The sequence below is a fragment of the Arthrobotrys flagrans genome (genome assembly GCF_004000055.1).
Source record: "Arthrobotrys flagrans strain CBS H-5679 chromosome Unknown unitig_3, whole genome shotgun sequence".
Taxonomy (NCBI): domain Eukaryota; kingdom Fungi; phylum Ascomycota; class Orbiliomycetes; order Orbiliales; family Orbiliaceae; genus Arthrobotrys; species Arthrobotrys flagrans.
In genome coordinates, this window is record NW_027137547.1 from 1,540,729 (window position 1) to 1,563,867 (window position 23,139).

The following is a 23,139-nucleotide window of genomic DNA, read 5'->3' on the forward strand; positions in this document are numbered from 1 at the left end:
TGTGATTGATTGTTTTATGATTTTTTGCGCAAATGCTACAAATTGAGTTGTTTTTGCATTTAATTGCGAAATGTCCAATTTTTTGGCAATTTGTGCATTTATTGTTGTCGAAAAGTTTTAAATATCTTTCCGTTTTCAATTTTTCTTTATCTAAAAATATATATTCTTTTTTTTAAATATATATTGCTTCTTCTTTTGTTTTAGTTGTAATAACTATTGAAGAAAAATTTTTTCTAATTAATTTTTCTTCTTTAACCAATTATCTTGGTTTATTTGTAATTTTAATTGTATTATTTGTTTCAATTTTCATTTTGAGTTTTTTCATATTTTTATATTGTTTAATTTTTATTTTATGAATAATTAAAAATCCTTAAGTTTCAATATTGGTTGGTTTTTGAATATATTCATTAATTTTGATGAGTTTTTTAAAAATATTCTTTTTGTATTTGAGAATTTCTTCTTTTTGTGTGTTTTCGTGTGCAATTAGTATTAGATTGCTTTTAGGATTTATAGAAATTTTAGAAATTATTATTTCTGGATTTTTAGATTTTTAATAGAGAACTTGATTTATTTTTTCTCTAAAAACGTTTGGTTTTTGAATTGATGGGATTATTGTTGTTTTCGGTATAATTAATCTTCTTTGATTAATTGGAATTATTTGTTTTTGTTGTTTTTGTTGTTGTTGAGCTGTCGATTTTTGATTGTTTTCGTTTTGTTTTTGTCTTGTTAATTGATTTTGTGAGTTTTGTGCTATTTCTGCGTAGGATTTTTTGGGATTTTCGAGTTCTCTTATTTTAATTTTCAGATTTTCTACTTCTTCTGTCTTTTTTTTCAGAAGATCGTTTAGTCTTTTTAATTTTAGAATTAAATTTTCTCTGTTTAATTCTTCCTCGTTTAAATCTATTGAGATTTGTCTTTTCTGTCTTTTTTTATTGGTGTTTTTGAGTATCGGGATATAGTCTTGAGTTACTATTACTAGTTTATCGAGAAATGAACTGATGAGTATATTATCCGCTATTATTAAACTAAACTAATTTAGTTTAGTTTAATTTTTAGCGAGAAAACTTTTTTTTTGTAGTCGACGATTGTAAAAATCTCGATATTTTTGATTTCTGATTTCTATTTATCGGTTTCTGATATTGTCTGTATTTTTAAATATTGTATTTTCGTTTTTCTTGCTCTTTCGATTGATGTACTTTTATTTGGTTTTGAATGCTTCGTTCAAAAGTTATGAGGAGGTCGTTCTGTCCGAAGGTCGTTTATATCGATTTTTGATATTGTTTGTATTTTTGGATATTGTATTTTCATTTTTCTTGTTCTTTCGATTGATGTATTTTTATTTGTTTTAAATGCTTCGTTTAAAAGTTATGAGGGGGTCGTTCTGTCCGAAGGTCGTTAAGAAGATTGATTCATTGCTCTTTCGATTGATATACTTTTATTTGGTTTTGGATGCTTCGTTCAAAAGTTATAAGGGGGTCGTTCTGTCCGAAGGTCGTTATGTGGTTTTATATCTCTTCCATTACCCTTCTAAAAAATAAAAATAAAAATAAAAATAAAAAAATTTAAATTAATTAAATTAAACCCACTGGCAATTCAGTTATTATAAATAATCAGCTAACTTAAGTATTAAAATTTCACTTCTAAAATTTAAGATTTTTTTTCGCGCTTACTTGGTTTGATCTCTTCTTTCAAATGGTGTGTTGAGACCAACCCTTACCTTCCTCGAAATTCAACCTCAACTTCTTTTCGCGTAGTTGCCACCTCATAACACCAGCCATCTTAACATCGAGCTACACACCACCGGGAGCACGTCTAGTCCACCCCAGCCCTAATCGAATCAGGTACGCGATTATTTGTTCTTCGGTAACGCTTTTCTCTGATTGATCTGCTGACACCCGTATGGTTTTTTTATTTTTATCATAGCAAAGTCAGCTCTCTTGACGCCAGCAATCATGTCTGAACACGAAGAAGATCTTATTGATTACTCCGACGACGAAATCGGAAATGAAGCAAACGCGCCCACTGAAGCAGCTGGAGCATCCGGTAATGGCGAAGCACAAAAGAACGAGACGACAGCATCGAATCAAGCCGATAAAAAGGGCTCATATGTCGGAATACATAGCACCGGTTTCCGCGACTTCCTCTTGAAACCAGAACTCCTCCGAGCAATCGTCGACTGCGGCTTCGAGCATCCTTCCGAGGGTCAGTCTACTTCTCCTGCTATGCCCGCTCCCCTATTGTCCCTTGCACCAAGATAGATTTCGTCCGGTGGGCTTCCTAGACGCCGATAATGCTCTGTGATTTCCCGAGATGGAATGAGAAAGATATACCAACGCCAGCTCGATCTAGCCGAGATTTATGGGAAACGGATGGCATAGCCATAGTAACACTGGATCGGAGCTACTACCGCCTAACCGTTAGCTCATTGGGTGGACGAAGCCACAATTGGTCTTCCGGCTGCATGGGCTGCTTGACGCTACACGCGCAAAGCCAAACCTTGGAGGAAAAATTACCGGCTACTCAAGGGGACCCGTCGCATCGTAATCAGCATCATACAATGGACATACTGGACCTCACAAACTGCGGCTCCGATTCGAGTATCTCCTTACGGTGGTTAAGAGGGTGGGGTGGGCGTCATATCCCGGCGATATCGTACAAGAATTCTACACTGCCTGTTTCCTTTGATATTACTGGATATCGGCCCTATTAGGCATAACTTTATCTCTTGCCCCTGCTTGCTTAGTTTGGCCCTTCTGCTTTCGGCTTTCATTCTCAGTTCCGAGCCGAGTCATCTTTGATAATCCGCATCTAACACCAACTTTGCTTGTCACAGTCCAGCAAGTTTGCATTCCACAGGCTATTCTGGGTACCGATGTCCTCTGCCAGGCGAAGTCTGGGTTAGGGAAGACAGCGGTATTCGTGTTAACTACACTCCAACAGCTTGATCCAGTTGCCGGGGAAACTTCCGTTCTGGTAATGTGCCACACGCGTGAGCTAGCCTACCAGATCCGCAATGAGTACACAAGGTTCTCAAAGTATATGCCCGAGGTCAAATGCAGCGTCTTTTATGGTGGTACACCCATGCAAAAGGATATCGAAGTCTTGAAGAACAAAGACACGCACCCTCACATCATTGTTGCGACACCTGGAAGGCTTAATGCACTTGTACGGGACAAACACCTACGCCTTGGGAGCGTTAAAGCCTTCGTTTTAGACGAGTGCGACAAGATGCTTGATCAGATTGGTTCGTCCGCCGACATTTTCCTGAAAAGCGACTCTGCTCTTCAATCCATCCTAGGCCCTGCTTGCTAAATATGACATAACTAGATATGCGCCGCGACGTTCAAGAAATATTCAGGGCAACCCCACAGAGCAAACAAGTAATGATGTTTTCTGCCACATTGTCACAAGATATCCGACCGATATGCAAGAAATTTATGCAATCGCCACTCGAAATATTTGTTGATGACGAAACCAAACTCACACTCCATGGTCTACAACAATACTATATCAAACTTGAAGAAAAGGAGAAGAATCGGAAGTTGAATGATCTTCTGGATCAACTTGAATTCAACCAAGTCATCATTTTCGTCAAGTCGACTGTCCGAGCCAACGAATTAAACAAGCTGCTTGTCGAGTGCAATTTCCCCTCCATTGCTGTGCATTCGGGTATATCGCAGGAGGAACGTATCAAACGCTATACGTCTTTCAAAGAATTCAACAAACGCATCTGTGTAGCTACGGATGTTTTTGGTCGCGGGATCGATATCGAGCGTATCAACCTTGCTATCAATTATGACCTCCCTGCTGATCCCGACTCATACCTTCACAGGGTGGGACGCGCCGGCCGATTCGGTACTAAGGGGTTGAGTATTAGTTTCGTGAGCAGCAAGGAGGATGCTGAAGTTTTGGACAAGATTATGGAACGGTTCGAAGTGCAACTGGAACAATTCCCCGAGGGTGGAATTGATGCTAGTCGGTAAGCACGCCAATTTTGCATCCACCCTGTTGTACATACTAACTCTTCCGCTAGTTACATGAACACTTAGGTTCCCGGGGATTCAAATAATTCGAAAAGAAGAAACATGCGGCCAGAAATCAGGACGCTGTTTGCACACACTACCCCTTTCCTCTGTATTCTCCAAAATTGATTATTCGGTAGCCAATTTCTCGCAATACAAATATGTACTTTCACTGCACGTACTATTCAATATAAGTTTCGTTTGCTCTGGTTCGCTAGTGTATTATACCTCTATTCCTCGCTCTCGCTTTACAGAGCAGTTCAGAGGAGAGGAGGGTATCGCTTTGATTCTAGCCTAGTTCGCTAGATGAGGTTTATGGAGGGCAACGCAATGTGTTTTATCCCTTGATGAGGATGTTTTTCACCGCATGAACTAAATCACATAGAAGCCGAAGGCTGTCTAGACGCGGGAGCCGCCCAACATGCTATCATGGCCTGTCCATCGGCTATTAGCTGTAGTAGTCAGCATCACGGGGTAGTAGTTTATCATGATAGGAGGATGGGGGTTGGCGCACCTATAAGACCACGAAACGCCGACATAATCACGAAAGCGATCATTGACACTGGGAAGCCCCGTGACGTCTCGGTACGCGCTCGGACTGGAGAAGGCAAAGGGTGCCTGAGAGTGTATTCGGGGCCAGGTTAGTTGCAAGGTCAAGTTGTTGGTGCTTTTGGAACGAAGTGGCACGTTCCTATGCCTCCATACGTGTTGATTGTGGTCATCTTATTTGGTATTGGTAATAGGGGAAAGCATTCCAAAAAAAACATCGAATGTTAAGGCGGTGGCAGATATGCTTGACGAGCCGAAGGCTGTTGAAGAGTACCATCATCTTCCAAGCCTTCTTTCAAGTGTTGCCACTCGTGATTTAAAATTGGATACAATTTCTTGTATACGGCGGATACGGTCGAATTCGAGTTCAAGTTCGTCGATCTGATGTAGTATTTCTTTGAATCGTTCGATTTCAGCGGTGGCTTTGTCGACAGCGGATAGATGTTGTCGGTGGCTTTGTTGGGTGGAGACTCGGGTTTGCTCTGAAAGCTGCGATCTCGAAGATGAGCAAGGAGTTAGAAGCGCTTATGGGAAGTATACGTTTAGAAAGAGAATGAATAAATATATCAATGAACGTGTAGTACAAACACTCTCAATCCTCCCCGCTATTGCCCCTAGTAATTGATCAAAATGGGAGGAAAGGGCGCCGACGGTGGATGGGTCGAGTAACTGGCTAGAGGCGGAGGAGGCAGATGGGGAAGCTAGCCCCAGCCGCCGTGAATGGTCCCTTATAAGTTCGGCATCGCTGGAAGAAATGGAGTTTCGAGACGACCGTCGTCTTTCGTCATGAGAAGCCATTCACAGTGCCGATATTTGGACAGGTCCGGGGTCCTGAGCGTGGTGGATGGGAAGAGGAGGTCTATGAGGTCTCCGCGCTGGGACGGTGATGTTCTGCGATGGTGCGCATGAAGGTAAGTCCATTGTGTGGCGTATACACACGCGTGTGGCGCATGTCCGATAAGGTATCGCTGCGCCACCCCTGGGAACTCTAAAAATTGCTGAAGACCAAGTGGTGACTCTGTTTCATCCCACCTCATCTCACCTCACCACGACAAAGCCTCGACCGACCAAAACCAGGCCCATCAAAAAATCGTCTCCAGACCTCCAACATCCTTGCACCCATAGTCCAGATAATATCTCCCCCGTCGACGTCGACGTCGTATAATAAGCATGCCAAAGAACAAGGGAAAGGTCTGTCACCTTCCTCCTACCCACCAAGGCGGCCAAGGTGACGAACCTGCGCTGACGTCCGTTTCCATCAATACAGGGCGGTAAAAATCGTCGTAGAGGGAAGAACGAGAACGACAATGAGAAAAGAGAGCTTACTTTCAAGGAAGACGGCCAAGGTACGCGGATCTGCATCTATATGTGCACGCACACCTCCAATTTCCTTTAACGTAACTTGGATGCTGACTTTCATTCTAGAATATGCCCAAGTCACAAAAATGCTAGGCAACGGTAGACTTGAAGCAATGTGCTTCGATGGCGAGAAACGACTGGCTCATATTCGAGGGAAGCTTCGGAAAAAGGTTGGAATACGCTCCTTTCATCTGATGTCCGGTTTGCGGCTGTGAAAATTCTTTTTCTAACATTGAGGATTCTCCTCCCTGGGTCCTCTATTCTATAGGTTTGGATAAACCAAGGCGACATTATCCTCCTCTCTCTTCGGGATTACCAAGACGAAAAGGGCGATGTCATTCTCAAATATACCGCCGATGAAGCCAGAAACCTGAAGGCATATGGAGAGTTGCCAGAATCGGCGAAAATCAACGAAGGCACATTCGATATCGAAGGCATGGATGATGGTGGTGTGGACTTTGGCATTGAAGGAGAAGACGATGACACATCTGATGTCGACATTGATAGGATATGAGTATCTTTTGTAAACGCATCCGCTCCTGTTCCCTCGATTTGCCCCGACCAAAATTGTGAGGTTCTCACTCCAGCTCACTATTCCCAAACTGCTGGAATATTGCATGTTTTAATACCATCAATTTGCTTTCATTCGGCTAAATCGCGAACTACGCGCGAACTGCCACCAATTGCAGAAAGCTACAGGTGGTGATATGGCGTTGCAAGTAAACTAGGCTCAATACGGCCCAACAACTTGTTCGTTTTGATGGTGAACTTATCGCCACAGGCATCTCAACAAAAAGGCATATGTGCGCCTGAATGCTTAAAAATATACAATGTAATCAGATAAAACCAAAGCTTGCTAGAACACTGCCGTTATCTGAACCAAAAGAAAAAAAAGAAGGGAGGAAAGAGAGGAAGAAAGAAAGGACAAAAAAAAAAAAAGTATGGAAATAAATATGTTACTATTGTGGAAGGCTCACAGGAAATTTTTGTCGCAACCGCCCAAACCGCAAGCATGCCACAAGAAATCAAAAATTAGATAAAACAGAGGGGTGTGTGTGTGTGGAAAGAAGCAAAGAACAAATCCAGCTTTTATTTGCCGTAGAGGGTTTCACTCATGCTTAACTCCAAGCGCCGTTTGGTTGAGGTGTTGGATAGAATCGGGGTCGCAGACCATGTCGGTCATGGCCTGCTGTGGTAAGAACCAGTTCTCTGCGAGCGCCGAGTTGTGCGAAATACCAGAAGTCCCTCCTTTGTTTGGGTCATTCCAGGTAATGTCATAGCCCCCATTTACTGGGAATGCTTCTGTACCTTCGATAAACGCTTGGCTCGTTTGTACGTCCATAGCCGCCTTGGCGGCATGGGGGATAACGTTTTCAATCGGTGGGTCTGATCCAACAGAGAAAAGGCCCGAATCTGCGTAGCTCTGAGCCATGGGCCCAACGCCATTATCAACAGAATTGAGACGCTCGTGTCGAACAGCATCTTCTTGTAATGATGGCATCCCTCCAAAATTGATATGTTGTGAGAGCGGTGAAAAGTTGTTTGAAGCATTTTCCAGCCGCCAAAACGAGGAAGTGGGGTCCTCAATCCCAATCCCAATGGCTTTTGTGCTACTTCCGAACCGTGACGCGAAGCTGGAAAAGGTTTCCATATATGTGGGAGACGCATCTGATAATGACCGGAACTCCCGGGAGGGCAAAGGCGCTGTGAACATATGTGCAAGGCTTGGCCGGCGCGAACCTGAGTTTGAAAATGCCAACGAGGCCCGGCTACTGGAAGAAAGGCTTCTGTTCCTGTAAGTATCGTCGAATGTGGACGTCGGTGTTTCACATTCGTAGTTTGGTGTGATTGGTAGAGACGATGGATACAAACTTCCGTCATATACCGGGGCCATATTTATCTGATCGACACTGAGTCTGGGAGAACGAGTTGGGGAAGACGGCGATGAACAATTGTCTTGGAAGATTTGTGAAGATATCTCGGGCTTCGAGGCCGAACGGGGCCGGCGGTCCGCAGATTCTACTGGATAGAAACTGCATTCTTTCTTGAGTCGTATGCAATTGGAACAACGCCCGCTTTCGTCTTTCGCAAGAATACACCTTATTTTTCGTCGTCGACAGTGCCCTAAAATAGAGAATACGCAAGAAATTAGATGAGATCAAAAATTTCCCACGATTTCAGATAGACTAGGCGGTTGTGTGTGGGATGTGAGAAGGTCGGGCATACCACATGCAACAGAAGTTCGATGGTATCCCAGTTTATTTCGCTTTTTATCAAGCTGATATGCAAGAGTAACAGGGGAGATGTCATCCGTTGTATTTGCTGAAGGTATCGGGGGTGCGGAAACGGCGCTAGCTGCCGCTAGCTGTGCCGCCAATTGAACATTAGGGGTGGATTGTGATCGCTTAACAGATAACGGGGTCCGTCCTTTATTTCCTCTTCTCCAAGTATTATGTTGACTCTTTGTTCCACCACCGCCTGTTTGGGGGCTTTGTGCGTCTGTATTTATCGGAGGTGGTACAATTTTTGAATTCGACCCCGATATAGTTGCAGCCTTACTGGAGCCTCCGGAAACGACTGGGCGAGGGGTTCTTTGGACTGTTTCGCTCCCAGATTGTACTTCCTCTTTTATGGAGGTTTGGCCTGTTGGCGGAGGGTTGTTGGTCCCAATTCCGGTGCCATAGGAGGCTTCGGTATGGGAGTCGAGCTTTGGGCCACCGTCAGAGTTCGGAAAGAACGCCGCCATAACCGTGCCATGAGGATCTTCCGAGGCCCCTTGATTGTAAGAAATTGGGAGAACGGCCGGATTGAAATCCAGGCCGTGGACACCATAGCCAATGTGGTTATCCAACGGATTGGCGTATGTTTGGAATGTGAGACTGCCGTTGCTGCCGTTGTGTTTATGTAGATCCAGGGCCTGCGAGGAATGGAGCCCATGAAGACCCAAGCCATTGTCGGTGCCGTCTTGGGGTGATAGGTTGGGATGATGGAAGACTTCGTCGCCCAGGTTCGGCGACTGGAGAGCGGGACTCGGGTTTAAACGAGGCTGTTCGCTTGGGAAAAGGACCCGGTCCCCATTGATCTGCTGCGAGCTAGGCATTGAGTTTTTGAAAGGGGTCGGCATCTTGATGATTCCGGAGGTTGCTCGGAACCTGGATCCTCTATTACTTTTATTCTGGGGCGAAGAACTAAACGATAGGGACGAAATCAAACAAGGAAATTAAGAATCGAATAGAATGGAATAAGAAAAATGCTTTGGTGGTCAAGTCAGCACGTCTGAATATAAGGTAGGCAAGTGCTCAAGCGGGTGTTTATCTTTTGAAGTGGAAGCAGGGGAGGGGGGAAGCGAGAGAAAGGGACCAAGGGCGGTGCAGATGCATGGGGGCCTCCGTCAATGCCATCATCCTCTTTGATAAGGCAATGGGGGGACGTTCGGGGCATTGGAAACGCTTGGGGTTAATAGAAGCCAGTGTCAATGTCACACATATGCATATGAGGCCGTAAAGAGACTCTGTACGTCGGTCGATACAGTCTCTCATCACAATCAACAGACACGGCCCTGTTGGATTGAATTGCAATTGGAATTGGAATCGCAATTTCTGGGGGGGTAAGGTGAGGGGAGAAGGGGGGACAGGCGATATAATCAATTGTAAGGAAAGAAATCCTTTCTCACCTCAATGAATCCAACGATGAAACCAGTGGCAATGGGTAAGGGAGATGGTGGAATCTCATTTAATGCACATTGCCTTCGTTTCTTGCCAGCGGTTTAGTCGGCCACAAAAGAGAAAGGGGTTTCAATTGACCAATCGAGTTGGAAAGGTTCGCGCGAGTTGGCGTTTTTTTTTTTTTTTTTTTTTTTTTTGTTCTTGGGGGATGGTTTGGGGAAAGGGGATGTTTAGAACACTTGAGCGGGGGTCTCTGGGTTGACAAAGCAGCAGCAGAATACCCGAGCCTTTAGGTGCGTATGTGTATGCGTCTGCGTCTGCGTATGTGTAAATATGTAGATGTGTATGTGTGTGTGTGTGTGTGTGTGTGTGTGTATGTGTGTAAAATTGATTCTACGGATTTACTCGATATGGTTGCGTGACCAGCTGAGGATAGTCCTGATCGTGAAGTCAAGGTATGTCAAGTCGGTGCGAGGTGCAAAACATGTGCGGTAGAGCTGATGGTTGTGAAGTACGGAGTGCTGGATAACTGTGGGTATAGGCACAATAGACAAGACGGGTAGGCAGGGAGGTAAACACTTCGTTGAATAAAGTAGATCTATAACCATAACCATGCATGAGGGTATATACTTAAGTAGGTATATAAAGAAGTGGATTCGAACGGAGGGAAAGGAAACAGTGGGCCGTTAACAGTGGCGGCGGTTGTTGGTGTTCACTACGACCTACCTTATAGAAAAGCCTTAAGCAAGGTAGGTACTAAGTACTTAACGAGCTTGCTTACCTAGGTGCTTGTCCAGGTCCTTAAGTACTTAAGTAGGTACACTTGCGCAGCTACGTACTTACTGACTTAGTAAGTACTCAAGTAAGTAACCAAGTAGTTATAGTATAGCGGTGTAGGATATCGAGAGTAGTAATAAAGTACTGGGACAGTATAGTATGATAAAATGCAAGCAAGCATTTTTTAGTCAAAAGAGGAGGGAGATGGATCTGGGGATCAGGAATCAAGAATCAAGGGGGTTCCAGACACCGCACACAAAGACGGATGAACAGACAGACAATGCTGGGGTGGCCATGGATTCGGAGTGGGGACGAAAGCGAGAGTGAGAAAGAGAGATCGAGAGGAGAGAAAGGAATGACCCAGCCCAGCCCAGCCCAGCCAGTTAACTTGTCGGTTGTAGCTGGTTTAGCGAGCGGAGACAGCCAGACTGGAGATGCTGTTGTCAGGCCTAGTCCCGGTCGAGTAAGGGGTAGTCTCGAGTCCAGGGTTGGTGGGTTATGCATAATTCCTTACCTCATGCGTATTCGTGCTTTAGCTTACTCATACGGTGTGCGCTCTCTCTTGCTGGCTGTCTAAATTTCATAGGTAGGTACTTGCAAGTACTTACCTAAGTGCATAGTAGGCAGTTGCTCAAATGGTCACTAAGGAGCACTGTGAGTACTAGGTAGTAGGTTAGATACTTCCTATATACTCGAGTAAGTACATGTACTTAAGTACCTAAGAGTAGTTGATAGATATAAGTCTGGCTTAGTTAGGCCAACTCGAAAATCCAACATGCAACACTTCAACAATTTAATCGTGCATGTTCTTGATCTTGAATTCATGAAACACACACGAGATGAAATATATCCCCCGGTTTGCTACGTGTACCATGTACTTGCTAGATAGGTAATTTAGGTTCCTGCTTAAGTAAGAAATGCTTAAGTAGGACACTCCGCAGATTTACATCTGCAGACCTGGGGTTCTCAATCTAACTATAGATCTAGTGTAAGGCATAAAAACCAAGTTGCATATGCAACCAATTAAGTATGGTGTAAGTACACAGACTAACAAAGGAGACCGATCCTCCTACACGTCAAAACCTAGTTTGACTGCAATATCAAGTCAGCTCATATTATTCTTTGCTATATAAATAGACCTAGTCTGCCTTACCTAGAAGCTCGTCAAGCGCAGTGGTAAGCCTTACGTATTCATAGTTATCGGTCTTGAGTGTCTCGCTCGCGGGCTCTTGCAGCTGGGGCACGTGGTCAACATCATGCGGCTCATCGGAAAACATGTGCGCAGGAAGTGCTTCGAAGCGCATCCTAAACCGTTCTGAATCGATACCAATGGAACATTAGCAAACACAAAGTTCAAATAAATGCGGTCCGAGTTTACATCTTCAATAGCAAGAAGGGGAGGAAGAGGGGGGAGAGGAGTTGCCGTTACCGCTTAGATAGTATCGAATATCGTCGATAAGCTCTATCGTGTCCGTTTCCTCTCTCTTTTTAATTCTACTGGCCGACTCACGGATAAGCTCTTCAAACTGAAGCCTGATAACCTCACCCTCTAGACACTGCTCTAGGCGGCTTGCAAGGAACCTGGCACAGAACGGATCCAGCTTAGGAAACGTTCCTGTGATCCAACCGGTTCTGGCAACATCAAAGATGGAATATCCAAGTTCCCCGGTCAACAAACCGTCGCTATCCTGTGTTGTTATAAGCAAGCATGCTCTTGATTTTAGTCTTTCAATCAGAAGCATGTCCGCAGCTTGTAATAAATCAAGGGCATCTTCCGATGGGATTTCCACCATATCTGTGTAAAACCATTTCAAAATAACTTCCATGATTTCAGGTGATACATCAATTGATACTATTATAGGCCACTGCCCGCCCGTCTGCGATAACTGGAATTCTTGCTTGAACCGGATTGCGGTGCAGATGAAATCGCTTTGGATCATGGCTCTGTGAGCCGCATAAAAAAACACGTTGCCATCGAACTGCGACTCAACCTGCAAGACGACATCCGGCCGCAGGGATTTAATTCTGGAGGGCAACATGGAAATAGAGAATGGTTCACCACGAGGCAAACAAAGTGGAACGCTCAAATATTCGTCCCACAGTCGAAGGAAGTCTTCTTGGGCGGCTTCAACAACTGCCGTGCGCTTGTTCGCACCAGACCTCCCCGGCTCCGAGTCAGCAGATTTGCACAGGGACGGGAGGCCGAAATAAACTGCGAGTTCTGTGGAGTCCAAGGTGCCACAGTTTTCAATGCCATCGCCCGAATCGATCAGATACATATACCTAAGGACAACTAAAGTTGAGTCCGCATCAGCTGGGATTGGCAACCGGTTAACCTGTAGGGTTCCCGAAGACTCTATGAGGTCACGGAAGTACTTTGAACGGGCGATTAGAACAAAAGCATGGGCGACGATTTCGTCCCCACCATTTCGCGGACGGATAAGAGTATCGCCATCCGGACGTGGCCTGAAAATCCCCGTAAGGGATGCACAACCAACCTCTTTGGACAGCAGGGACGACAACAACGTTGCATACGGTTGCTTGTTGTCGACAGATACCGAATACTGTATAGAAGTCAGCGCGCCATAACTATGCGGGGTAATGGTATCGTAGGGGACACCGACGTCATATTTAAGGAGAAGATTGCGAATGCGGTCGTTGAGTGCACTATAAACGGCTCTGGACCATAGCGGTAGCCGTTAGCTAGTCTCTCTTCAACCGCTCGCATGGATCTTGTTTACCATTACGGGTCGGAGGGACATTTACCTTTCTCCCTGGAAGGTGTCCCTGTCACATCTAGCCCCAAGCGACAGAAGGAGTTCGAGAATATCATAGTGGCCGCAGAGGCTTGCCTGAACGGGGCCGCTACATGTTTAGGAAGGCTCTATAGGATCACAAAATATCTGATAAATTGGTGATGAATTTACATACCAAAACGATGGGGGAGTAGTCAAATTTGTCCACAGCGTTTAGGTGATGCTTAGAGGTCACTAGGTGTTCCTGAACGGCCTTGATATCGCCGAGACGGATGGCATTCATGAGAATATCAAGGCCTTGGCTATGCATGGCTGCTGCTGGTACAATTTGGACCCCGGCAATTTCTCGTGGCACGGGTAGCCTCGATTTCAGGCGGACAAATTGAATAGTACTGAATGGGAGGGTTTATAGTGGTCGAAAATTTCTCGCTAGCCAAGTTCTATATTTACGGGATCTACACTGGTTTAAGTACTTATGTAGCTTCTGTGTTCCGCTGACAAAATCAATTACAGGGTACTATACAGGGTATACTATCAGCTATACCAGCACATTCGGATTTCAACTGTTGTGTGGATAACGATCACAGGGATGCATGGGGATTCAAAGTAATTAAAAAAAAGACAGTGCAGGAATGGTGCTACGGAATACTGCGGCGTCGATCACAGCCTTGGGGAAAACCCCTTTTTTTCTTGAGAAAAAAAAAAAAAAAAAAAAGAGGGAGGAAGATCACATTCGGCATGAAACCCAATTATTGAATATAATCGGACCCAACTTTCTTCACATGTCCATATACAGGCAAGGGAAGTGTAGGCATCAGGAGAGAAACATACGCAAAAACACGCAAAAAGAAAAGGCTAGAAAGACGCCGCTGAAATACTGCTTCCTTAAGAGTAATTCCAGTGCTAGGCCTAAATAATTATCTATCCCCCGACGCGTCCTAACCCCCTTCCTACGGATGGACGGACGGACACACACACACACCTCTAGATCATAGACGCATAATTGATCATATAAAGTTGGTACAAATGCTTTATTAAGAGGATCGCGCAGGATGAGGCTGCTGCATATGCGTAGGGGGCATGCCGTATTGGGTGCGATGAGCCTGCTGCTGTTGTTGGGCAAGGTATTGATATTCTTCGGGCGACATATTATAAGCTCCTGCAACTGGGACCTGCGGCGGGAGAGCTCGAGCCTGTTGAGGAATCTGCATGTGGCTATGTTCCTCTGGAGATTCCGGTCTAGTGTCGGTTTTTTTTTAGTATCTAGGCAGGAAAACGTCAAGGAATCCAGGACAACTTACGCGTCATCGGGCTCTGTGTTCTCTTGCATGCCAGGAATGTTCGGTTCTGGAGCGTTCAAGCACGCTTGAATGAGGTTTTTACCTTCCGCCCGAGTTACGAGGGGTTGTAACTTGGGAGTGGTAAATGTGTACACCAGACCTGTCTCGGACACGACCAGCAATAACACCTGGGTTCCGGTAAGAACTGAGAGCTCGTAAGCCTGGTGGAGTGATTATTAGAACCCATAGACGTTCTGTTGGCTTCATTTGAGAAGAACGTACCTTCTTCATGATACCAGCTTTTCTCTTCGAAAAAGTGATGTGGCGACGTGACTTGTCTTGGATGAACTTGATTTCAATCTTACGCCTCTCGCGACCAGGTTTAGAATCGTCATCGTCATCGTCCTCATCTTGGGTGGGTCGCATCCGCTTCATGCCCCGAGATTCGTTTGGAACAGCTCCCGTGCCCTGGGCCAGGCTACCATTACCCAAGTTTGACGCGCCGACGAGGTCTTCATGGGTACCTGGGGAACCTTGTCCGTCGTTGTCCGACATATTGCCTGCGAGGCTAAGATTTATTCCAGTGGCAAGGATTTTCGGGTGGTGATGTTTTGGTGTTGTTGTTGGTGTGCGTGGAACCCTCTTTTTTGTTTTCTGTGTCCGACGACTTTCTCTGTTCTTTAGGTGGCTATATCGGAATGTAGGTCGAGGATGTCAGGGAGACGCGATTCGAAGGGAGTCTCTCGGGTCTGGCGAGATGGAGAGAGAGAAAAGAGACCAGGGAATAAGGAAAGATGTAGCTGAGCTTGGTTTGTTAGTGCCATGGTGTTGAATATTCGCGTTGACATGATGGGGCGGAGGATCAACACGGGAGGGTTTCATGTTGGAAAAGGTGGAAATGTAGATGGGTTCGAAGGCCTCTTTGCTCCAACCAGGAAAAAGGTGATGATTGTTCCGAGGAGAGGATACGAGGGGAGGAGGATGAGGAGGATTGAATTGGACTGAACTTGGACTTGGACTTGGACTTGGACTTGGACTTGGACTTGGACTTGGGCTTGGGCTTGGGCTTGGACTTGACTTTGGACTTGGACTTGGACTTGGATTTGAACTTGGATATGATATATTGGGAGTGGATAGATGGTGAAGGGAGGAAGAATAAGGGAATAATGGGGAAAGGTGATACTTACCGAAAGTAGACGAGGTAGAAAATACTTAAGCAAAGACGAAGAAGGGGTTTTTTTTTTTTTGTCTGGTCTTGCTGGAGCCTTTTTGCCGACTCGACCAGCCTGGGAAGAGACAGGACGGGACGGGATAGGATGGGATGGGATCGAATAGGATAGGATGGGACAAGACAGGACAGGACAGGACAGGACAGGATGGGGAGCTGGTCCAAGTTTGGGGAAGGTTATTCTTTTGGGAATGGGAGAATGGGGAAGAACAGGGCAGTAAAAATACTTACTGGCTGTCTTGTACTAAGAGTACTACCAGTCGTGGATGAATACTAGTGGTGTAGGGGTGGTAATAATAATAGTAGTAATAAGAGCAGTGGCAGGAGTAGTAGGAGTAGTAAGAGTAGTAGTAGTAAAGGTAGTAATAATAATAAATTCAAGTCAAGTGGAAATAAAATCGAGTGAAGCAGCCTGGAGTGAAGAAGTCCAGAAAGAATTAAATCAAAATCAAAAATCAAAATCAAGGGGGCCGGCAGGAAAAGGAAAGCCAGAAACAAACAAACAGACCGTGCGAATGTGTTGCAACACAATCTGGTTCGGAGATTGAGTTGATGGTTGGCTGGGGAGAAATTACCCTTTCCAAGGCCAGGTGGGACAACGCCCTGCTTTATACGGCAATTTCTGCCTGCGGAGCAAATCGAAAAGAATAAAACAAACATAAAAGATAAAATAAATAAAAGGACGCATGCACGGGCGGCCACAAGACGGGCAACAACCTGCCCCCTTTGGCCACGTCTTTCCCTCTCATGGCTAAATTCCAAAAATACCCGTGGCTCACTCCGTTTTGGGTCTGATGCAGCCCGCGTTCGGCTGCACCTGCTGCTCTCGCTTCCCCCGAATTACCGTCCTAGGAAGTATTCAACCTCCCCCGAAACATTTGCCACGCACTCCTGTTTAATTACATACGTTCACTTTACGCTACAAGTACTTTTTACACTCTTCCTCCTCAATATACCTAAGAAGTAAGTATCTAGGTATATAAGTATATACTTGTGGGGTATGCAGTTCTGTAATTTTATATTACAAAACTTTCGTACGCACGCTGCAGCACCGGCGGGCGGGGTTTTTTTTTTCCCTACTACCATGCCCTTCCAACAGCTTGTATGTATGTAAGTACCTAAACGAATAGATCCGCGGGAACAAGCGAAAAAGAAAACAACAAAGAAGAAAAAGTAAAGTAACGTAAGGCAAAGTAAAGAAAAGAAAAATCTTTTTTCGAAAATTTAAAAATACAAATCAAGTCAAAGTCAGGTCGAATAAAGTAAGAGTAAAGTTAATAACAGATAATAGAAGAAGAAGGGAATAGGTAGTAGGGAAAGAAAAACGCTAAGAATCCATCTATCAACCATCATCATCACTATCATCAACTCGTCAGAAGATGCCACAGATCCAAAAGAACACCCCCACTTCCCTTGATGTAATTCCCCTCGTCATCGTATCTCGCAGTGCTCCTGAAAAGGTACCCGTACACGAACTCTTTCACCCTGTCAATCAGCCCTGGGTGCTTGAGAAAGATGGCCTCGTCGTGGAGCACGACCAATTGCCTATCGGGCCCCTGTGATGCTACCTTTGTGGGCTCGGAAGCAGACTTCGCAGGTTTTCGAAGCGCATTTCCTGCCCCGGCATCACTCGACAGGGCCATCCACCGTGGCCTCTCCGTCGGGGCGCTGCTTCTTGAGCCCAGATCATCCGCCTCGTTCCACGGGGATACCTCCAATGGGAACCCGTCGAAATGCACTCCGTTTGAATTGAGAGATCCCGCAGCCTGTGATTCCGTTTCGTATGTCATTTTAATCCAATCGGGCCCCATCACCACCTCGTTAGCTCGCCTCAACATGTCGGGGTTGACCGGATATTCGGATTGCCTCGTGTCGCCGCTTGCAAGTATGTCCACTGGTGTGCCTGGTGGGAAACATGCCTTCAATCGAAACTTCGCCTTATGATTGAAAGGGTTCACGATCGTCCCATGGTTCTGCATGTGCCCCAGAATGCGATTCCAGGTATTATTGTTTGCGATGAGTAGGGGGTGGGAAACTTTAACGGATGTGTAGGTGTTGCTTTCACTGGAAGAAGGGGCTGTAAGCAGCAGGGTGCTAGGTTGCTTCTCAGCTTCGTGCTTTTGATTCTGAGAGATTGAGGTCCCCATAATGGAACCGACCGCCGATGAAAACCCTTTGTCCTCGTGTGTCATCGATATTGAGGTCCGCCTATTCGAACCCCCATGCTTATTGTACGTTGCCCGTCGAGTTAAATTCGGACTTGATGGGCGAGCTGCGGGAATATTCCATTTCAGTCTCATATCATCTTCGACAGCTGCACGCCTACTTTCCGCTTCCTCCTCGGAAAGTGTATTCCAGAGGCATCCGGGCAATATTGGAGGGAAATTGGCAAGTTGATGTTCTAGATCGCGTCGCTTTTGCTCTTCTTCGACCAGCGACACGGTGTCAGTGCGCCTACGGGCCTTGGACCCAAAACTTGCCGTGCCCTTTGCAGCGCCTTCTGTCCGGTGGGTGGATCTAGGTACAATAGCCATAGGGTCAGTAGGGCATGGCCACGGAGTAGGGTTGGTCCTTACTTACGGATCGGGGGCTGCTATCTCAGCCTCCAGAGGATCGAACCCCTGTTCACATCAATTGTTAGGAAACAGTAGAGCAATCGCCAATTGTCCAACCTCGCAACATACCTTGTATTTCATGTGGGTAAGATGGCTGGGGATGGTCTTCCTTCCGTCTCGTGTGGCAGCAGCAGCAGCAACGCCACCGTTCGGATTTCCACCCTGACCGAATGTCCCTCCTTGTGATACTTTTGTTTTTTGGAATATCGATTTGGCTGCAGTCGCGTCTGTGGGATTTTGCATGCCAGCTTCGGCCCGCTGTCGAAGGGATGATGCATTGATAAGGTCATGATCCCTCCATCCTGGATTGGCACGTTCTAGGGGCGCCTCGATGACATTTGTCACGAATTCGCTCTGCGGCCAGAGCCTTTGCGACGGCTCCAGTTCTGATGGAGACTGGAGTGAGGCTTGCATGGAGAAAAGGCCATAGCCGGCAGTAGAAGGTTGGTTGCTCTGGTCTACGGGTGGTTGATGAATTAAGGATTGTCGATGAAATTCCGACATCATATGGGACATCTCCTCCGGGTTTCGAGGGGCGTTGGGCCGGGGTGCCGAAGCCATCATGGCGGTCGTGGGTCGTCCTCGTCGTGAGAGAGTTCAAGATCAGAGAGTATGAATGTGTGGCTGATAAGCCAGCTAGATTCAATAGAGTTGCTTCGTATGTGTGTGTGCAGGATCAGTGGATAGATTTTGTTGATCGCGAGAGAGGTTGAGGTTGAGGTTCGGATTGAGGTTGAAGCTGAAGTTGGAGTTGAATCTGAAAGTGAAGACCGATGCGAAGTTGGATGTGCCCTGGTTACTTAGCGGAAGATGCGCGCTCAGTTGTGCTGCGCCGCGACAACAACTGCAACCGCACAACCACAACGACAACAACACGCCGCAACAACGGCCCTAGTTCTGCCCATCGCATCCACCTTATTCTTTAAGTATCGACCTCGAAGCTCTCGGCGGTCCGGACATCCACCTCGCCTCACGCCGATTACTAGTCGCCTTCGCCAGCGTTTACAGCACATCACTCGCACCTGACCCTGGCCCCTGCCTTCAGTGTTTATCGCGGCTTTGTGAACTTATTCAGAAACGTCATATGCCTTAGGTACTGGTGCTGTCGTCGTCCGCCTATGATTCTTCAACCTGACTGTCTTAATAAGACATCCATATCCTGCCCCCCAAGATCCAAGCGAACCGTACACCAACAGTGTCACTACCGACATCTCCTTCCGCTTCTCTAGTCGAAAACCCCCGACGACGATCACCAAGTGTCCTCTCTACCTTCCTTTAGTAAAGTTGGCCCCAGGTCACACCTTTCGACTCGCTAAGGGCAGCATCCAATATCGCTCGTGATCGAGAGCTCTTTGTTCGACCTCACGAATGAAAGTGTACCATCTTAACGACCGGTCTATCTTACCCACCCAGTGCACGATTCATTACCGCGAAAGGGTTGTTTGGCACCGGATTCACCGTTGAATGCAGCCGCTTTCCCGGCGGCTGCTAGTCTATACCCACGGGCCCATGGACCTCTCCTCGCATGCGGCTATAGTTATCGGCATCTTCGTCGGAGTCATATCGACGTCGGTTCAATCACTTGGCCTTACACTCCAACGAAAGTCCCATTTGCTGGAAGAACAGCGACCAAGCCAGCGACCACCATACAGACGGCGAAGATGGCAGGTGGGCAATCTCCTTTCTAGAAAATCGGGGGGGGGAGGGAAGACGTACATCGAAAACTAAAAATGAAGAAATTGGCTTTTGTAGATCGGTATGGGGCTGTTCATAACTTCGAATATTCTCGGAAGCTCAGTCCAAATTGGCACTTTACCGCTGGTTATACTATCTCCCTTACAGGCCGTACGTTCCACCCCAGAATAACCGACTCGTCTTTAACCAAAGCGCGGCACAATGCTTTTCTTGATAATAGCTAAATGATTGCGGCAGTCCGGCTTGGTATTCAACTCTATATGCGCCAGTGCCCTGTTAGGGGAGCCATTCACCCTTCTATCCCTCATCGGCACCATCCTTGTCTGTATGGGAGCCGGTCTCATTGCGATATTCGGCACCATCAAAGAACCGGTACACAGCTTAGATGAATTGATATTGCTCCTATATCGGAGAGGGTTTCTCGTATGGCTCGTCGGTCAAGGTATAATTATACTATTTTTGCAATGCATTGCCCAGATGAGCAACAATTCAAGGAGATCAAGTACCAGTAATAGATGGCGGATCATACGTGGCACAGCTTATGGGAGCATCAGGTAAGAATACTGGAGGGCATGTAAGATTTCGGCATAGTCAGGTACAGAAAGAAATACATGGACAGCTTGTTAACCCTGGTCTCTTCTAGTGGTATTCTATCCGCAGATTCTCTCCTCCTAGCAAAGTCAGCCGTTGAGCTGTTGATACGAACTGTCGTCACTGGGGATAATCAGTTTACCAGCTGGCCGTCTTGGATAATTGTCATCAGTCTCATCGCGGCGGCTCTATTCCAACTCTTCTATCTTCATAAAGGGTTGAAGCTTTGCTCCACGAGCGTTCTTTACCCCCTCGTATTTTGCGTATATAATATTTTCGCGATTTCGAATGGGCTCATATACTATAACCAAGCGGGGAGACTCTCTACCCTATCTTCATCACTTGTATGAGACAAGCCGTCTATCCCGCACCCTACTAGCCCCAGAAGCTAACAGTACCCGATATTTTGCTTGTATAGATAGCATTAGGGGTCCTTATCTTGTTGTCTGGCGTCCTCGCATTGTCGTGGAGGCTGGAACAAAGTAGTCAGACGTTTGCGCAGGACGCGGATGACGGTCCGTCCATGGAGGATGAAGAAGATGAGCGCGCTCATCTTCTTACGGAGCCGCCCAGTTCCCCGAGTGTCTCAGAAGGGTGGCTGAGATATCTCAATGTCAAATCAGTCTCCTTTGTACAACGCGAGCCTTCACCGACCTTACCGACGAGATATGGCACCATACCCCGCCGTCGCACAATGACAGAAACCCGAGAGATATTGGCTGAACTCGAATCGGAGTCGGATTCGTCTTCCCCACCGGGAGACCACAATCGAAGCGGCCAGCTTGAGCACAGCAATGGGACTGGGTCCCCGGCGTTAACATAGTGTGTTGTTATTTGCTCTATTGGCGTCACCCCGATGGGTGGACAATGATAGATCGTATGCGCCCGAGGAATGGGCCTATTTGATATCCAGCTAAGAATCATCTTCTAGTAACCGTTCCTTCGGTGATTTTGGGACCCACTTATACTAATCTTTTCAAGGAGAATGTCGGGAGAACATATGGTGTTTAAGGTGTCTTTGTCCGGTAGATATTGAATTTGGACTTTGGGAAGATGGGCCCTTTGGCTATGGGTTGTTTTGTATATAGCATGTTCCCTGAACTTGATTGGTAGGAGGTATATGCTTGAGTATTTTGAATACAAGACAAAGAAGTGTGTATTATTGCCGAGAAACAGCAAGATAATTAACAGTGTGGTGCAAGCTTTGAATTATTTGACCCTAGTGACTACCTCCTTAAGTAAGTCAGTCAGTTAAGGTAAATAAGTATGCAAGTACGTATTCCTGTTGAGGAATGGGTGTCATGTACGGGTTGGCGGCCGGATGGGTTTGATATTAATTTGGATCCGGGTATCTACACAATGTACCAAGCAAGCTCACTGACTTGGGTGCTACGCAATTTACCAACTTGATTTAGCGTCGCCAGCGACCGACCGACCTACGTCAACCGAAGTCCACCACACACCAACAACCAACCCCCGGCATCGAACCTCAGGGCATCCCACCAAAAGCATCCGCAAATTTGGAATCACCAAACCCGTAGATTAGGGTTAAACTCGCGATGTCGTTAACGGATGACCAGGTATGCTCCTAACATGGCGGATGCGGTTGGAACTCTTAGCTAACCGTGACATCTTTGATGTCCCGATGACTAGGTAGCGGGGGAGCTGAAGAAGATGACGGCGTTCATTAGGCAGGAAGCGCAGGAGAAAGCCCACGAGATCCAGATAAAAGCAGACGAGGAATTCACTATCGAGAAGGGGAGGCTCGTACGCTCCGAAACCGTCTCCATCGATACACAGTTCGAGCGAAAACATAAGCAAGCCGAGCTATCACAACAGATAGCCCGATCGAATGTCACAAACAAGATGAGGCTCAAGGTGTTGGGTGTTAGGCAAGAATTGTTAGAGAGCATCTTTGAAGATGCCAGAAAAAGCTTGAGCCGGGTAGCCGATGATAAAGCTAGATACGCGCAGGTCCTCGAAGGATTGATCTTGGAAGGTGCATTTGCCCTCGCAGAACCAAGTATCTCGGTGAGGGCTAGGAAAACGGATTTCGACTTGGTTAAATCCGCTGCCGATTCCGCGTCCTCAGCATATACCGAGAAGACGGGTCAGAACATTAAGATCACACTAGATGAAACCGTAGAACTACCAACGGATAGGTGAGCCCGCCACACAAACACGCATGGTATCAACCTATTGATTTTTGCTAACATCATACTCTAGCGCCGGGGGTGTCTACGTTATCAGCGGCAGTGGGCGTATCGATATTAACAACACCCTTGAAGAGCGTCTCAGCATTCTCGAGGACGAAGCTCTGCCGGCAGTCCGAAACACCCTATTTGGGCCTTCACCAAACCGCAAGTTTTATGATTAAAACCAACGAGAGTCTACGATTAATTACTGGCAGGGGAGGGGAAGTGCAAATATCGAAAATCGGCGCTTAAGAAACGCCTAAGGATATGCCATTTTCTCGGTTCTTTCTGTTCTTCTCGCCCCTTGATTTGTTCATCTCGGTAGCGGTACCATTCTTATTTGGTATACTATGCAGCCCTTGGTACACTCAAGATCGTAGACTGGTGAACCCTGGAGGGCCGCTCAT

The 23,139-nt window shown here is 46.3% G+C and overlaps 11 protein-coding genes across 13 annotated transcripts; 4 read left to right on the forward strand and 7 right to left on the reverse strand.

Moving 5' to 3' along the window:
- Positions 1-1,692: 1,692 nt before the first annotated feature.
- On the forward strand, positions 1,693-4,049 carry DFL_001820 (Helicase; the record flags this gene model as incomplete). Its single annotated transcript, XM_067630503.1, has 6 exons — positions 1,693-1,695; positions 1,817-1,841; positions 1,924-2,202; positions 2,834-3,244; positions 3,328-3,979; positions 4,034-4,049. The coding sequence occupies 6 exons, from the start codon at positions 1,693-1,695 to the stop codon at positions 4,047-4,049; spliced, it is 1,386 nt and encodes a 461-aa protein (XP_067493140.1).
- A 798-nt stretch (positions 4,050-4,847) lies between these two features.
- On the reverse strand, positions 4,848-5,492 carry DFL_001821 (uncharacterized protein; the record flags this gene model as incomplete). The annotated part of the gene is made up of 3 exons (XM_067630504.1): positions 4,848-5,060; positions 5,160-5,316; positions 5,374-5,492. The coding sequence occupies 3 exons, from the start codon at positions 5,490-5,492 to the stop codon at positions 4,848-4,850; spliced, it is 489 nt and encodes a 162-aa protein (XP_067493141.1).
- A 249-nt stretch (positions 5,493-5,741) lies between these two features.
- On the forward strand, positions 5,742-6,444 carry DFL_001822 (uncharacterized protein; the record flags this gene model as incomplete). The annotated part of the gene is made up of 4 exons (XM_067630505.1): positions 5,742-5,762; positions 5,839-5,917; positions 5,997-6,100; positions 6,199-6,444. The coding sequence occupies 4 exons, from the start codon at positions 5,742-5,744 to the stop codon at positions 6,442-6,444; spliced, it is 450 nt and encodes a 149-aa protein (XP_067493142.1).
- DFL_001823 (uncharacterized protein) lies at positions 6,193-6,549 on the reverse strand (the record flags this gene model as incomplete). Its single annotated transcript, XM_067630506.1, has 1 exon — positions 6,193-6,549. The coding sequence occupies one exon, from the start codon at positions 6,547-6,549 to the stop codon at positions 6,193-6,195; it is 357 nt and encodes a 118-aa protein (XP_067493143.1).
- A 489-nt stretch (positions 6,550-7,038) lies between these two features.
- Positions 7,039-7,581, reverse strand: DFL_001824 (uncharacterized protein; the record flags this gene model as incomplete). Its single annotated transcript, XM_067630507.1, has 1 exon — positions 7,039-7,581. The coding sequence occupies one exon, from the start codon at positions 7,579-7,581 to the stop codon at positions 7,039-7,041; it is 543 nt and encodes a 180-aa protein (XP_067493144.1).
- A 507-nt stretch (positions 7,582-8,088) lies between these two features.
- Positions 8,089-9,054, reverse strand: DFL_001825 (uncharacterized protein; the record flags this gene model as incomplete). 2 transcript variants are annotated; one of them, XM_067630509.1, is made up of 2 exons in its annotated part: positions 8,486-8,488; positions 8,551-9,054. In XM_067630509.1, 2 exons carry the CDS (start codon positions 9,052-9,054, stop codon positions 8,486-8,488), a joined length of 507 nt encoding a protein of 168 aa, XP_067493146.1. The 2 variants fall into 2 exon arrangements, with proteins under 2 accessions (XP_067493145.1, XP_067493146.1); XM_067630508.1 differs by having other exon boundaries at positions 8,089-9,054.
- Positions 9,055-11,441: 2,387 nt separating this feature from the next.
- DFL_001826 (uncharacterized protein) lies at positions 11,442-13,438 on the reverse strand (the record flags this gene model as incomplete). Of its 2 annotated transcripts, none has more annotated exons than XM_067630511.1 (6): positions 11,442-11,464; positions 11,526-11,687; positions 11,883-12,936; positions 12,997-13,051; positions 13,139-13,224; positions 13,304-13,438. In XM_067630511.1, the coding sequence occupies 6 exons, from the start codon at positions 13,436-13,438 to the stop codon at positions 11,442-11,444; spliced, it is 1,515 nt and encodes a 504-aa protein (XP_067493148.1). The 2 variants fall into 2 exon arrangements, with proteins under 2 accessions (XP_067493148.1, XP_067493147.1); XM_067630510.1 differs by having other exon boundaries at positions 11,456-11,464; positions 11,560-11,687.
- Positions 13,439-14,162: 724 nt separating this feature from the next.
- Positions 14,163-14,963, reverse strand: DFL_001827 (uncharacterized protein; the record flags this gene model as incomplete). The annotated part of the gene is made up of 3 exons (XM_067630512.1): positions 14,163-14,367; positions 14,430-14,629; positions 14,691-14,963. 3 exons carry the CDS (start codon positions 14,961-14,963, stop codon positions 14,163-14,165), a joined length of 678 nt encoding a protein of 225 aa, XP_067493149.1.
- Positions 14,964-17,000: 2,037 nt separating this feature from the next.
- DFL_001828 (uncharacterized protein) lies at positions 17,001-18,815 on the reverse strand (the record flags this gene model as incomplete). Its single annotated transcript, XM_067630513.1, has 3 exons — positions 17,001-18,153; positions 18,217-18,257; positions 18,321-18,815. The coding sequence occupies 3 exons, from the start codon at positions 18,813-18,815 to the stop codon at positions 17,001-17,003; spliced, it is 1,689 nt and encodes a 562-aa protein (XP_067493150.1).
- Positions 18,816-19,715: 900 nt separating this feature from the next.
- DFL_001829 (uncharacterized protein) lies at positions 19,716-21,360 on the forward strand (the record flags this gene model as incomplete). Its single annotated transcript, XM_067630514.1, has 6 exons — positions 19,716-19,919; positions 20,004-20,096; positions 20,184-20,388; positions 20,485-20,500; positions 20,590-20,881; positions 20,956-21,360. The coding sequence occupies 6 exons, from the start codon at positions 19,716-19,718 to the stop codon at positions 21,358-21,360; spliced, it is 1,215 nt and encodes a 404-aa protein (XP_067493151.1).
- Positions 21,361-22,096: 736 nt separating this feature from the next.
- DFL_001830 (uncharacterized protein) lies at positions 22,097-22,914 on the forward strand (the record flags this gene model as incomplete). Its single annotated transcript, XM_067630516.1, has 3 exons — positions 22,097-22,117; positions 22,191-22,699; positions 22,764-22,914. 3 exons carry the CDS (start codon positions 22,097-22,099, stop codon positions 22,912-22,914), a joined length of 681 nt encoding a protein of 226 aa, XP_067493152.1.
- Positions 22,915-23,139: the final 225 nt, after the last annotated feature.